The sequence below is a fragment of the Apodemus sylvaticus genome, unplaced genomic scaffold (assembly GCF_947179515.1).
Source record: "Apodemus sylvaticus unplaced genomic scaffold, mApoSyl1.1 scaffold_354, whole genome shotgun sequence".
Taxonomy (NCBI): Eukaryota; Metazoa; Chordata; class Mammalia; order Rodentia; family Muridae; genus Apodemus; species Apodemus sylvaticus.
Window position 1 is genome coordinate 15,686 of NW_026263065.1, and position 15,088 is coordinate 30,773.

At 40.4% G+C, this 15,088-nt stretch overlaps 1 protein-coding gene across 1 annotated transcript in view; it reads left to right on the forward strand.

Annotated features, from left to right (window-relative positions):
- Window positions 1-747: 747 nt before the first annotated feature.
- Window positions 748-15,088, forward strand: part of LOC127676101 (zinc finger protein 431-like) — a 56,566-nt gene continuing 42,225 nt past the window's right edge. The window contains exon 1 of the mRNA XM_052172024.1: window positions 748-844. Coding sequence (XP_052027984.1) covers window positions 803-844 — 42 coding nt within the window. The 5' untranslated portion in view covers window positions 748-802. The remainder of the gene's footprint in view (window positions 845-15,088) is intronic.

Sequence of the window (15,088 nt, forward strand, 5' to 3'; positions counted from 1 at the left end):
CTCATATTAACAATTAAAAATAATTCCACTTACTGTCTCCATAAACATAAGATCAGATCTGTTCATCTACAGAACCTTCACTAATACTTCTGTGGAGTTTTTTATTTTTTCTGCCTTCCCACTGAGGAAGATGTGCCAGCTAACAGCATTAGTGCTCTATATTGTTTGTCATGTTTGCTGCTTTTCCTCCAGGGTTGTCTCCTGTCTACCAGGTGAGAAGTAGCTGTAATTTACCTGAACCTGGCCATCATGAAGCCACAAAAATAAAACTCCTGTTTCCTAAAATCTCTCTTTAATTGGTAATATTCTGGCACCGTACCTCTTGTGGGTCAGACAGATTACACTGCGAGCTATCTACCCAGATTCCAGGAGGAAAGAGGGGAAGTACCTGGTGAGCGCTGTGATGGGAGCTCAGGAAATCACTGCAATCAGGACCAGGTGAGCACGCGGGCGGGGCTGACAATGGCCAGAACAAGAGTCTGAACACTGAATAGTAGAGTGAATGGGTCCTCTCGGGGCTAGCTGTGAATATGGATGCGTAGGATTCCAGTGGTACTGAAATCCATTTCTCTGAACTTCCAGTAAGGATCTAGCCTGCTACCAGAAGGCTGGGCGGGAACCTCTCTGTTGTGTTCCTAATGGAGTTACTCATGTCACTCAAGGCTCATGGCCATTCAGGAGCTCCAGGCGAACCTGCCAGTCAGAAGAGGAGGCGGGTTCTTCCGGGTTTGGAGAGGTGGTTCCACCTGGCAGCTGAGCAAGTTTCAGTGGTTCACTGTGGTTTTTGGAGTCCTGCTGCTGGATGCTGGGAGACTCGTTCAAGCAAGCCCGAAGTTGCAAGATGGTGAGCACAGGATCACTGCCTACCACGGGAAGGAGGGAAAGGAGCAGGGGGCTGAGCAGTGGGAGTTGTTGTGGTGGGTTTTTCACTGACTGGTGCAAACTAGTGGCCAGATGTTGCCTCTTGTGAAGTCCCCTGTCAGGTAGTTGTTGAAAAACTTTACTCTGGAGGCTGCATCTGTGTAGAGCACTTGGAACAGTGTCTTGTGTGCAGAAACATCTTGGGAAGATGCCTAACTTGGAGAGTCCTAGTTTTCACAAGTTCTCCCGAATTTTTGTCAGCTTCTCTTTCTCTTCTGTTTTCTCTGCAGAGATTTGTATGTAATTCTGCTTGTTTGCTATTTAAGAAATCTCTCTGTCCATGTTCCTCTTTTTTGCTTCTCTCTTTCTCTCTCTCTCTCTGTCTCTCTCTCTTTCTCTCTCTCTCTCTCCCCCTCCCTGTGTGTGCGTGTTTATTCTCCAAGGATTTCTCTTTTTGTTCTAAATATTTATCTAGGAAGTTAATCACCAGCCGAATACTGGTACAATTTTTTTATTTTGCCTATCAATCTAGTGATGTACTCCAGGTTTTCCTTCTGTTTATCTCATGAATCAGCATCGCCTGACTCCAAGCCTTTGGTTCTTGGGAGTCTGGAGGCATGCATTCTTTCTTAACTTGGGAAAATCACTCTAAGATCTATCTGGCTTTCTTAAGCACAGATGATAGGCTAGCTGGACCCTGCCCTGAAGTTACTGTTTCTAAGAGGCCTGGGGGTAACCTTGCTCTTTCCTTGGTTGACCCTGAAGTCAGAAATCTCTCTGTGATCCTCTACCTAAACAGACAAACAAATAGGTGGGTGGTATCCCCTTAGATCTCCACTTCCTAAGTCTCTTTATCTCCTTCTTTAGTAATTTCCTAACAACTTCCTCACAGTGCAGCTGCTTTTATTCCTTCTGGTTTGTGGAGATACTCATATAATTCATATTGAGCCCTGTGGTGGTGGTGGTGGTGGTGGTGCGCGCATTTAATCCCAGCACTTGGGAGGCAGAGTCAGGCAGATTTCTGAGTTTGAGGCCAGCCTGGTCTGCAGAGTGCGTTCCAGGACAACCAGGGCTACATGGAGAAACCCTGTCCGGAAAAAAAACAAAAAACAAAGGAAATAATTCATATTGAATTATTATTTTTGCATAGTTGAGAAATTATGTATTTTTACACTCGTGTATTCAGAGCTATTTCCCTTAAGTGCTGTCCTGATGGTCCCAGTGTTTACCATTTTGCAGAGACAGCCACACCTTTAATTCCTGGACTCCCACTGTGTTTAATTATCTTGGAGTGAAGGACATTCCTTGAAGGAGTGTGAAATATGTAAATTATTATGCAAGCAAGCAGTTTGCCCAGCCCAGCCCTCAATGCTCTAGAAAGCTCAAACCAGGGCTTTGTCCCAGGTGCAGAAACTGTGTCACTCCATGTCATCAGGGCCAAGCCAGGCTTGATGCTCCATTACAGAAGTTACTTCCAGATGTTTGCTTCCTTTTGTTGCAGATTTCCATACTTCTCATGGCCATGCAGCTCTCTGTCCTCTCCCTCTAGACACCTGATCCTGAACCTTTGTGTTGTTCTCCTGTGGTCTGCTCTCCCACCAAGTTCCTTCCCTCCTTCTGCCAGTTATGACTACTTTATTCTGCATAGTAAGTGAGATCTAAGCATCCTGGCTTGTGTATTAAGTCTTCTTTAGCTTCTTTGTGTCTGGTGTATAACATGTATCCTCTATTATGAGACTAAAATTCACTTATAAGTGAATACATATCATGCATATCCTTTTGGGACTGGGTCACCACACTAAGGATGATAATTTCAAGATGCATCCATTTGCCTGCAAAACTAATGATGTCTTTTTCTTTTTTTTGGATTTGTGTTTTTCTTTGTGTAGCCCTGGCTGTCCTTGAACTCACTCTGTAGACCAGGCTGGCCTTGAATTCAGAAATCCACCTGCCTCTGCCTCCCAAAGGGCTGCGACTAAAGGTGTGTACCACCAACACCAGGTGATGTCTTTGTTTTTAATAGCTGAATAGTATTCCATTGGTTAGGTGTACCCCATTTTCAGCATCTACACTTTATTTGAGGAACATCTAGGTTGTTCCAGTTTCTGACTGTTGGGAATAAATCTTCTATGAACATAGCTCAGCTAATGTCTTTGGGGAACCAGACAGGCCTTGTTTCTCTAGTATATTCTACAAGTTCTTCTCTTGGCATTTAGCATTTAGGTTGTGATTCATTAGGGGTTATTTTTATCTAAGGTGTAATAGGTATCTCATGTGTTGGGTGAATGAAAGCAAAATTCTTTCAATATTTCTCCATTTTATTTTTAAAGAAACAAACAAAAAGGTGGATTGGCTTTAGAACAGCTTCATCTTTAACCTTTTAGAAAACTGTTCCTGAGACAAGTGATCTTGTTAGCTGGATCCCAGTCTCATGCTTGCCCTTGCTGAACTTTGTAAATGTATAGATAAATGTTCAATTATCTGAAGAATCACCACTCATTTCCACAGTGGTTGTGCCAGCTTGCAATCCCACCAGCAGTGGAGGAGCGTTCCTCTTTCTCCACAACCTCTTTAGCATTTGCTGTCCCCTGAGTATTTGTTCTTGGAGATGCTGACTGGTATGAGGTGGAATCTCAGGGTTGTTTTGATTTGCATTTCCCTGGTGATTAAGGATGTTGAAGATTTCCTTAGATGTTTCTGAGCTGTCCAGTACTCCTCAGTTGAGAATTCTTTGTTTAGCTCTGTGCTGCATTTTTTAATAGGGTTATTTGGTTCTCTGGAGTCTAACTTTTTGAGTTCTTTGTATATATTGGATATTAGTCCTCTATCAGATGTAGGATTTGTAAAGGTCTTTTCCCAATCTGTTGGTTTTCGTTTTGTCCTATTGATAGTGTCCTTTGCCTTACAAACCCTTTGCAATTTTGTGAGGTCCCACTTGTTAATACTTGATCAATAAGCTATTGGTATTCTATTTAGGAAATTTCCCCTGTACCCCTATGCTCTAGGTTCTTTCCCAGTTTCTCTGCTATTAGATTTAGTGTATCTGTTTTTATATGGAGGTCCTTGATCCACACAGGGAGATAAGAATAGATCAATTTACTTCCTTCTACACGTTGACTGCCAGTTGACCAAGCCCCATTTGTTGAAAAGGCTGTCTTTTTTCCACTGGATGGTTTTAGCACTTTTGTCAAAGATCAAGTATTATTTTGTCAAAGAAATTGATCTAACTCTATGAGGAATTGATTTGGAATTTTGATGGGGATTGCATTGAATCTGTAGATTGCTTTAGGCAAGATGGCCAGTTTTTCGATATTAGCCCTGCCAAAGCATGAGCATTGGAGATCTTTCCTTCTTCTGAGAGCTTCTTCAATTTCTTTCTTCAGAGACTTGAAGTTCTTGTCATACAGATCTTTCACTCGCATGGGTAGAGTCACAGCTAGGTATTTTATATTATTTGTGGCTATTGTGAAGGGCGTCATTTCTTTCTCAGCCTCTTTATCCTTTGAGTTTAGGATGGCTACTGATTTGTTTGAATTAATTTTATGTCTGGCCACTTTGCTGAAGTTGCTTATCAGATTTAGGTGTTCTGTGGTGGAATTTTGGGGGTCACTTAAGTATGCTATCATATCCTCTGTATATAGTGATACTTTGGCTTCTTCCTTTGCAATTTGAATCCCTTTGACCTCCTTTTGTTGTCTAATTGCTCTGGCTAGGACTTAAGTACTCTATTGAACAGGTAGGGAGAGAGTGGACAGTCTTGTCCTAGTACCTAATTTCAGTGGGATTGCTTCAAGTTTCTCTCCATTTTGTTTGATATTAGCTACTGGTTTTCTGTAGATTGCTTTTACTATGTTTATGTATGGGTCTTGATTTCCTGATCTTCCCAAGACTTTTATCATCAAGAGATATTGAACTTTATCAAATGCTTTCTCAGCATCTAATGTAATGATCATGTGTTTTTCTTTTTGTTTGAGTTTGTTTATATAGTGGATTACATTTATGGATTTCCATATATTTAGTCTTCCTTGCGTCCCTGGGATGAAGCCTACTTGATCATGGTGGATGATCTTTTTGATGTGTTTTTGGATTTGGTTGGCAAAAATTTTATTGAGTATTTTTGCCTTGATATTCATAAGGGAAATTGGTCTAAAGTTCTCTTTCTTTGTTGGGTCTTTGTGTGATTTTTCTGTCAGAGTTATTGTGGCTTCATAAAACAAACTGGGTAGCGTTCCATCTGTTTCTATTTTGTGGAATAGTTTGAAGAGTATTGGTATTAAGTCTTCTTTCAAGTTGTGATAGAACTCTGCATTGAGGCGGGGCGGTGGTGGCACACTCCTGTAATCCCAACACTCTTGGAGGCAGAGGCAGGCGGATTTCTGAGTTCGAGGCCAGCCTGGTCTACAGAGTGAGTTCCAGGACAGCCAGGGCTACACAGAGAAACCCTGTCTTGAGAAAAACCAAATCAAAAAAAAAAAAAAAAAAAAAAAAAAAAAAGCTCTGCATTGAACCCATCTGTTCCTGGGTTTCCCAGGAACCCATCTGTTCCTAGTTGGTAGGTTATTAATGAGTGCTTCTGTTTATTTAGGGGCAATGGGATTGTTTGGATCATTTATCTGATCCCGATTTAACTTTGGTACCTGGTATCTGTCTAGAAACGTGTCCATTTCCTCTAGATTTTCTGCTTTTGTTGAATATAGGCTCTTGTAGTAGGATTTGATGATTTTTTTTTGATTTCCTCAGTATCTGTTATGTCTCTTTTCATTTCTGAATTTGCTGATTTGGGTACTGTCTTTGTACCCTCTGATTAGTTTGGCTAAGGGTTTATCTATCTTGTTGGGTTTTTTCAAAGAACCAGCTTCTGGTTTGGTTGATCCTTTGTATAGTTCCTTTTGTTTCTACTTGGTTGATTTCAGCCCTGAGTGTGATTATTTCCTGCCATCTACTCCTCTCAGATGTATTTGCTCCTTTTTGTTCTAGAGCCTTCAGCTGTGCTGTTAAGCTGTTAGTGTATACTCTTTCCAGTTTCTATTTGGATGCACCCAGAGCTATGAGCTTTCCGTTAGCACTGCTCGCATTATGTCCCATAAGTTTCGGTGTGTTTTGCCTTTGTTTTCATTAAATTCTAAAAAGTCTGTAATTGCTTTCTTTCTTCCTTGACCAAGTTATCCTTAAGTAGAGTGTTGTTTACTTTCCATGTGTATGTGGGCTTCCTGTTGTTGTTGCTGCTGCCCCTGTTGTTTTTGTTGTAATTGAAGACCAGCCTCAGGCCTTGGTGATCCTATAGGGGGCAAGGAATTATTTCAGTCTTTGTATATCCACTGAGGTCTGTTTTGTGACTGAGTATATTGTCAGTTTTGGAAAAGGTACTGTGAGTTGCTAAGAAGAAGCTATGTTCTCTTCTTTTATGTTACAATGTTGTATAGATATCTGTTAAATCTATTTGGTTCATACCTTCTGTTAGTTTCACTGTTTCTCTCTTTAGTTTGTGTTTCCCTGCTCTATCCATTGATGAGAGTGGGGTGTTGAAATCTCCCACTATAGCTGGGCAGTGGTGGCACATGCCTTTAATCGTAGCACTTGGGAGGCAGAGGCAGGTGGAATTCTGAGTTCGAGGCCAGACTGGTCTACAGAGTGATTTCCAGGACAGCCAGGACTATGCAGAGAAACCCTGTCTCAAAAAAAAAAAAAAAAAAGAACAACAAAACGAACAAACAACCAAAAAAAGAAATCTCCCACTATTATTGTGTGGGGTGCAATGTGCTCTTTGACCTTTATTAAAGCTTCTTTTATAAATGTTGGTTCGCTTGTATTTGGAGAATATATCTCCAGAATTGAGAGTTTATCTTGGTAAATTTTTTTTTCCTTTGATGAGTATGAAGTGTGCTTTGTCATCTTTTTTGATTACTTTAGGTTGAAAAATCAATTTTATTTGATATTAGAATGGCTATACCAGCTTGTTTCTTGGATCCATTTGCTTGGAAAATTGTTTTCCATCCTTTTACTCTGAGGCATTGCCCTGTCCCTGTCCTTCCATGAAAAATTTTGCTCTGTACCCCCACCTCTTCATGTCTGAGAGGGTGACGTCCCCTCCTTGTGACATCCACCTTCATGGTACATTAAATCTCCACAGGACTAGGTGCATCCTCTCACACCTAGGCCAGGCCAGGCAAGGCAGTCCACTGGTACACATGTGCCAGGGGCCTTGCAGCAGCCTGAGTACACTCTGATTTGTGACTTCTCTGGGAGCTCGCAGGGTTCAAGAGCGGTTGACATTGTTGGTCTGTTTTCTCATGGGGTTGCCATTCTCTTCAGTTCTTTCATGTCTTCTCATAAGTCTCCCATAGGTGTCCCTGACGTTAACCCAATACTTGGCTATACCTTCATCTGTCTCACTCAGCTACTGGTAGAGCCTCTCAGACAACAGCCATGCTAGGCTCCTGTCTGAAAGCACAGCACAGAATTAGTAATAGTGTGAGGGTTAGTGCTCATCCATGGAATAGGGCCCACATTGGTCAGGTCTCTGTTCAGCCATTTCTCATGATATGCTCTATATTTTTCCCTTCATTATTCTTTAGAAAGGATCAATGATGAATGGAAAAATTTGAAGGTATGTTGGTATTCCAATATACCAACTGTCTATGTACTTCAGGTTCCATATTCCCACTATTGCACATTTCACCTAAAGTTACCCACATTGAGTACTGAGAGTATCCCCTATGCCAAGTCTCCAGGACTTTCTAAATATACCTTTGTCCCCCACTGTCTTAGTCAGGGTTTCTATTCCTGCACAAACATGACCAAGAAGCAAGTTGGGGAGGAAAGAATTTTTTGAGCTTACAGTTCTGTATTGCTGTTCATCACAAAAGGAAGTCAGGACTGGAACTCAAGCAGGTCAGGAAGCAGGAACTGATGCAGAAGCCATGGAGGCATGTTTCTTACTGGCTTGCTTCCCCTGGCTTGCTCAGCCTGCTCTCTTATAGAACCCAAGATTACCAGCCCAGGGATGGTATCACCCACAAGGGGCTTTCCCCCCTTGATCACTAATTGAGAAAATGCCCCATAGCCGGATCTCATGGAGGCACTTCCCCAACTGAAGCTCCTTTCTCTGTGATAACTCCAACTTGTGTCAAGTAGACACACAAAACCAGCCAGTACACCCACCCAGTAGCTCCTAATTTCCATTCATACCAGTGGCCCTCTGGGCTTCTCTCCAGTCTCCCATACCTCATTCTGCCCCCTTTTCCCCTTCCACTATGCTGTCCTACACAGGTCCTACCTTCTGATTCCCATGTATATTTTTTACCCCTTCTAAGTGGGATTGAAGCATTCCCTACTTGGACCTTCCTTCTTGTTTAACTTTTTGTGGTCTGTAGGGTGCATCATGGGTTTTCTGCACTTTTTGGATAATATCTCTTATCAGTGAGTATATACCATGTGTAACTTTTGTATCTGGGTTGCCTTATTCAGAATAAAATTTTCTACTTCCATCCATTTGCCTGAAAAACTCATGATGTCTTTGTTTTTAATAGATGAATAGTATTCTGTTGTGTAAACCTGCTCCACATACTGGAGCACATGTCCTTGTGGTATTGTGGATCACCTTTTGTGTATATGCCCAAGAGCAATATAGTTGGGTCTTCAGGCAGAACTAATTCCAATTTTATAACTTCCAGAGTGTTTTAAGCAGTTTGCAAACCCATCAGCTCTGGAGGAGTGTATTCCCTGATCAATATCCTTGTGAGCATGTGCTGTCCCTTGATTTTTTTGATTTTAGCCATTTTGATTGGAGTAAGATGGACTCTCAGGGTTATTTTGATTTGCATTTCTTTGAGTATTATTGATAGTGAGCATTTCTTTAAATGTTTCTCGGCCATTCAAGTTTCCTCTGTTGAGAATTTTCTATTATCTCTGGACGCCTGTTTCTGGGCTACTCAGTTTTTTGAAGTTTAAGATATTGAGTTCTTTATATATCTTGGAGATTAACTCTGTCCCATGTAGGTTTAGTGAAGATCTTTCCCCCTGTTTCCATGTTGTGGTTTTGTCTTGTTGACAGTTTAAGGAGGTTTCATCTGTCACTTGCTAATCCTCGAGCCACAACTAGAGAGTTCTCTACTACAGTGTTTGAGGTAGCTTATGTACTCTCATTTATCTACAACTATATTGGGAAGACTTCTACTTTTCCAATTTGCATTCCCTTGATCTTCTTTAGCTGTGTTATTGCTCTGGCTAGAACTTCATTTAGTACTTTGAATAGAAAGAGGGAGTGGACAGTCTTGTCACTGATTTTAGTGAAATTCCTTTCAGTATCTCTGCATTTAGTTTAATGTTGTCATGTGACTTTGTTGAATATTCACATTTTTGTTTGTAATAGTTCTTGTTTTCCTTTCTTTCTTTCTTTTTTTTTTTTTTTTTTTTTTTTTTTTCCTGAGACAGGGTTTCTCTGTGTAGCCCCGGCTGTCCTGGAACTCACTTTGTAGACAAGGCTGGCCTCGAACTCAAAAATCCACCTGCCTCTGCCTCTAAAATGATGGGATCAAAGGCGTGCGTCACCACAGCCCAGCTGTTTCTAATAGTTCTAATAAGAATCTTCATACACTATTGGCATTTGGGCATTGATGAGTTAATGAGTAATATCACACACATTAAAATTTTAGAACACCAGAAATGTTCTTTGATTTATTGCAATCTTGCAGGTGTAACATAACTATATTCTTCACGTCAATGTTGATATGTAAATATTAAATTTTCATGAGTATTTGATGGGAAATGCAACTTTATCCTCTGGTTTATTCTCATGATCCAGTACAACAAATATGAAATGTATGGTTCAAATATTAAAAGAGCAGTAGAAATGCAGTGAAGGTAAAATCCTTGATAAATAAAACATTCTAGGTCTATTGGGATCCAACTTTAGTTGTTCCTGTGTATTTAGGATCAGTTAGGGATGTGAACCCTGCTAAGAATTAAGAATGAAAATCTGCATATTGACTTTCTCAACCTGGAGCAGACATGGGGACTCTAATTCAAGATAAATCATTACTAGCATATTTAATATACAGTACAATTTGCAGAAAGATTTCCAGGCAACAATCAGTCAAATTAGTGCAATCTAGGTGCATAATATACTTTAAGTTTTGACTATATAGAAAGTGTTTGGCAAAGTACATGTGTCCACAAGTGTGGGTTCTATATATGAACGACCTAGAATTTAAAGTGATCTATTACCAATAACATGGAGGGAAGCCTGCCACAAAGAACATTGAACACTTGCCCTAAGCATGTTTGGTAGGCAAGTGAAGAAAGAGTCTGGGATAATCGATCTGCAGAATTTAGATAAGGTCTCCCTCTATAGCAACAGTAGGTAAGTTCTACCTTCAAACTGCAGAGAGGTCCCCTTGTCACTAACAAAATCCACTGTGAGACTTTTGGATTGCTTGCAGGTATTTTTTTTTTTTCCTTATTCATTGGGAAGAATACCCCGTATGATTAATACTCCTACATTCCATGGTGACCTGTTGGTGCAAGGAACTTTGCCCCCAATATTCTCTTGTGAATTAAAGAGTGAAGATCTCCAGCAACTGTACAAATTAGCCTCAGGAAAAGATGAACTCCTTCTTTTATTATTCAGGGCTAAATGGCCTGTCCTGAAGCCATTTTACATGCATACAGCAGAATGTACTCAGAAAATTTTATTCGTATATTTGTACATACTAAATTTCATATACTTAACAAGGAGCAAACCAGCTGTGAACAGTATTGGAAAGGATTTAGAGAGGATTAAGGAAAAACTGAACTAATATGTTTTAATTAAAATGTATAGTTGTCAATATTATATAAAAATCGACTAACATTTTGACTGGGTCTTAAGAGCAATGGATGTTGTTACAGAAGACACTAGTTTCATCCCCAGAACCCACACAGTATCCAAGTATTTGCTCTAGGTGCATTCCCAAGTATTGCCTTCTGGATTTTGTTGGTAATTCACAGAGACACTTGAATGTGAACATTCATATATATATAAAATTAAGGTAAACTTTAAAAGAAATTGATTTGTATTCAGTGATATCAAAGCCTGAGACATACAGCGTCAATTTTAGTTAAACTATAATGTTTCTTGTCATGAATCAAAGCAGCTGTAGACTTTCTTTGAGGCAGTTTGCTCAGAGACAAATCCCTTATTCTGAAGTTAGAATAGCACAGCAAAGCCTTTTGTCTAAGAAGAAGAGTATGCACTGTGTTGATCAATGACTTTTCCTCATTGTTTTCTGAATTTTGTTCTCTGTCCTTTACATAAGAATTGTGGCAATGATACATCTCTGTGTCATGTCCTACGCATAATTTAGGTACTATTGGCTCCTGAGCAATTTACATTCTTGGTGTCATTTACTTTATTTTTAGGTATCAAATTGTGGTACAATATGCACATTCAGAGTCATGTTTGCCCATCATTTTAATAATTTATGATGTTGTTTGGATGACTTGGATGTGGAAAAGCCCTTAAATATCTGTGCTTTTAAAGTGTGACCATGTTCAGAGTAGGCTTTAAATAAGCATGATTAGGAGGAGGCAAACCCATATGTGAACAAACCCAGAATTCCTAGGTAAAATCTCAATGCTCCTTTTCTTCTTCTTCGTCTTCTTCTTCTTCTTCTTCTTCTTCTTCTTCTTCTTCTTCTTCTTCTTCTTCTTCTTCTTCTTCTTCTTCTTCTTCTTCTTCTTCTTCTTCTTCTTCTTCTCCTTCTCCTTCTCCTTCTCCTTCTCCTTCTCCTCCTCCTCCTCCTCCTCCTCCTCCTCCTCCTCCTCCTCCTCCTCCTCCTCCTCCTCCTCCTCCTCCTCTTCTTCTTTTTTTATGAAATCCTTGATTTGGAAATGCTTCCCAGGCTCTTCTTGCCTGCAAAGGTTAAATAAATGTATAAATAAATAATAAATAAACAAGTAAATAAATCAAAAAATTTTTAAGTAAAATTTACCTACCAAGGACATGCCAAGATGATAGATATATAGACTATTAGAAGATAGGCAAAAGTGCTATTGAAATACTGTACGATCCCCAAAACCCGAGGGCGCCACAGCATCCAGTGCCTCGGAAGGCGACATCCATATCACTCACGAGAAACGGTCTTGATGCTATAGCAAGAGGATTTTTATTCCAGAGGCTCTGGGCTCCACAGTTGTACACCACGCAGGGGGACAGGACTGTGGACCATGAACAACTCAAGTCAGGAGTATTTAAAGGGAAAAATCACAAGGCAAGGGGTGGAAGACAATCATGCACGGGATTGGAAGCACAGAATGAACAAGTCAGGCCATAGTTTATGCTTTAAGGAAGGTTAATGATTATTTGGAGCAAACATCCTTAGGGCATTGTAGAGTTAAACATTGGGCCAATCATCAGCTGAGCTAGCTCCTGGGACAGGGTGAGCTATCTCTTGAGGCCAAAGGTCTCAAGCTGAGGGCAGAAAGGCAATATACTCAGTGACTCAGTGCTAAGCTTATTGCTGGGGTCTAAAAATATTGAGTTGGGGGGTAATGGCATTAGCAGTTTACAGAAGCAAGATAAACAGATAATTAGCTCATTTCTAATTACCTTACAGGGCCAGGATCACTTATTCAAGGCCCTTTTGCCTAGCTCTTAACAAAGGGCAGGTTCTGGAATGTAAAGTGTTTGGGACTCCTTAGAAAGCTGGCCTTACTCTGAAGCTAATAGAAAAGAAACTGGGAAGACCCTTGAGGACATCGGTACAGGGGGAAAGTTTCTGAACAGATCATCAATAGCATATGTTCTAAGATCAAGAATTTACATATGGGACCTCATAAAATTACAAAGTTTCTGTAAGGCAAAGGACACCAACAAAAGGACAAATCGGAAACCAACAAATTGGGAAAAGATCTTCACCAACCCTACATCAGATAGAGGGCTAATATACAATATATACAAAGAAGTCAAGAAGTTAGACCCCAGAAAACTAAATAACCCTGTTAAAAAATGGGTTACAGAGTTAAACAAAGGATTTTCACCTGAAGAACTTCAGATGGCAGAGAAGCATCTTAAAAAATGCTCAACTTCATTAGTCATTAGGGAAATGCAAATCAAAACAACCCTGAGATTTCACCTAACACCAATCAGAATAGGTAAGATTAAAAATTTAGGAGACAGCAGGTGTTGGCAAGGATGTGGAGAAAGAGGAACACTCCTCCACTGCTGGTGGGGTTGCAAATTGGTACAACCACTCTAGAAATCAGTCAGGCAGTTCCTCAGAAAACTGGGCACCTCACTTCCAGAAGATCCTGCTATACCACTCCTGGGCATATACCCGGAGGATTCCCCAGCGTGTAATAAGGATACATGCTCCACTATGTTCATAGCAGCCCTTTTTTTAATAGCCAGAAGCTGGAACGAACCCAGATATCCCTCAACAGAAGAATGGATGCAAAAAATGTGGTATATATACACAATGGAGTACTATTCAGCCATTTAGAAACAATGAATTCTTGAAATTCTTAGGCAAATGGATGGAGCTGGAGACCATCATACTAAGTGAGGTAACCCAGTCTCAAAAGATCAATTATGGTATGCACTCACTAATAAGTGGATATTAACCTAGAAAACTGGAATACCCAAAACATAATCCACACATCAAATGAGGTACAAGAAGAATGGAGGAGTGGCCCCTTGTTCTGGAAAGACTCAGTGTAGCAGTATATGGCAAAACCAGAACAGGGAAGTGGGAAGGGGTGGGTGGGCAAACAGGGGGAAGGAAGGGAGCTTATATGGACTTTCGGGGAGTGGGGGGCCAGAAAGGGGGAAATCATTTGAAATATAAATAAAAAATATATTTCGAATAAAAAAAAAAAAGAAGGCTGGCATCAGAGTTTTTTTGGAGCAAGATAGCATTTTAAACTTTTGATTTCTTGGGGGTCATTAGAGACTTAGGCTGTATTTTCTATCCTTTCAATACAAATCTCTTAAGATGTGGAAAAGGTCTGGCCCTAGTCTGGAAACCTTACCCAAGAACTAGTACACTGTGTTGCTTTAACACACTAGTTGCTTTAAGACACTCCAACCCTGAGGGAGGAACTCATGTCATTAAAGAGTCACTTGCCAATCTGTGCCTCCAGGCAAACCTGCTGATCAGAATTGGAGGGTTCTTCCAGCTGCCCTTGTAGCTGAGCAGTCTTAAATACTTCATTTGTTGTGTGCTGTATGCTACTGCTGGGTTGTGTCAGAGGAGCTCAAGCAAGCTCTGAAACTGCAAAATAGTGAGCATATGTTTAGTGTCCTCAATGAGGAGGAGTGGGGTTGGGGGAGGGAGCAAAAATTGTCCTCCATTTCAAGGAGTGGGTGCAAACCATCCTCTAGTTACAGCCAACTCTGATGTCCCTTGTGGTAATAGTCATTCCCAGGACACACTGTGGCATGTGAGTATCTTATCTGTAGGAATGCAACTGCACAAAGCATTTGTAGCAGAAGCTTCTGTACTGAAACATGCCTGTCAAGATGGCAAATCATAGAGGCCAGATTTCTTTGCTGTCTTCAACAGGGATGCTTTAGCATTTAGGTGTGTGACATCCATCTGAAGTTAATTTTTTTGCAGTTTTTAAATTTCATGTCCTGTGGGTAGAAATATGATAATAAGCTGTTATGTAAAAGACTAAAATTGATGATGTAAAGGGTTTACCAGTTCTTATTAGATGGTAAGCCACACCAAGTAGACTTCAGACGACTGAAGACTGACTCTATAACATTCACAAATCAGCAGTAGTCCAACCAGCCTTGTTAGCAGTTAGAATCCTAGGATACTCGACTTTGTTCTCGGCCTATAGTAATTGAGAGTTGTGCCTGGTATAGTAGTAGCTCGGGCTGGCATTTGTGCTTCCATCCGCCCAGTATCTTCTGGCTTTTATAGTCTCTGCTGAGAAGTCTGGTGTAATTCTGATAGGTCTGCCTTTATGTGTTACTTGATCTTTTTCCTTACTGCTTTTAATATTCTTTCTTTTGTGCATTTTGTTTTGATCATTATATGATCATTATATATCATTATATAATGATTTGATCATTATATTCTTTTCTGATCCAATCTATTTGGAGTTCTGTTGGCTTCTTGTATGTTCATGGCAAAATGGCTAAGAACCAAAACTCAGGTGATAGCAGATACTTGAGGACTCAGCTATACCACTCATGGCCATATAGCAAATGATTCTCCAACATGTAACTAGGACACATGCT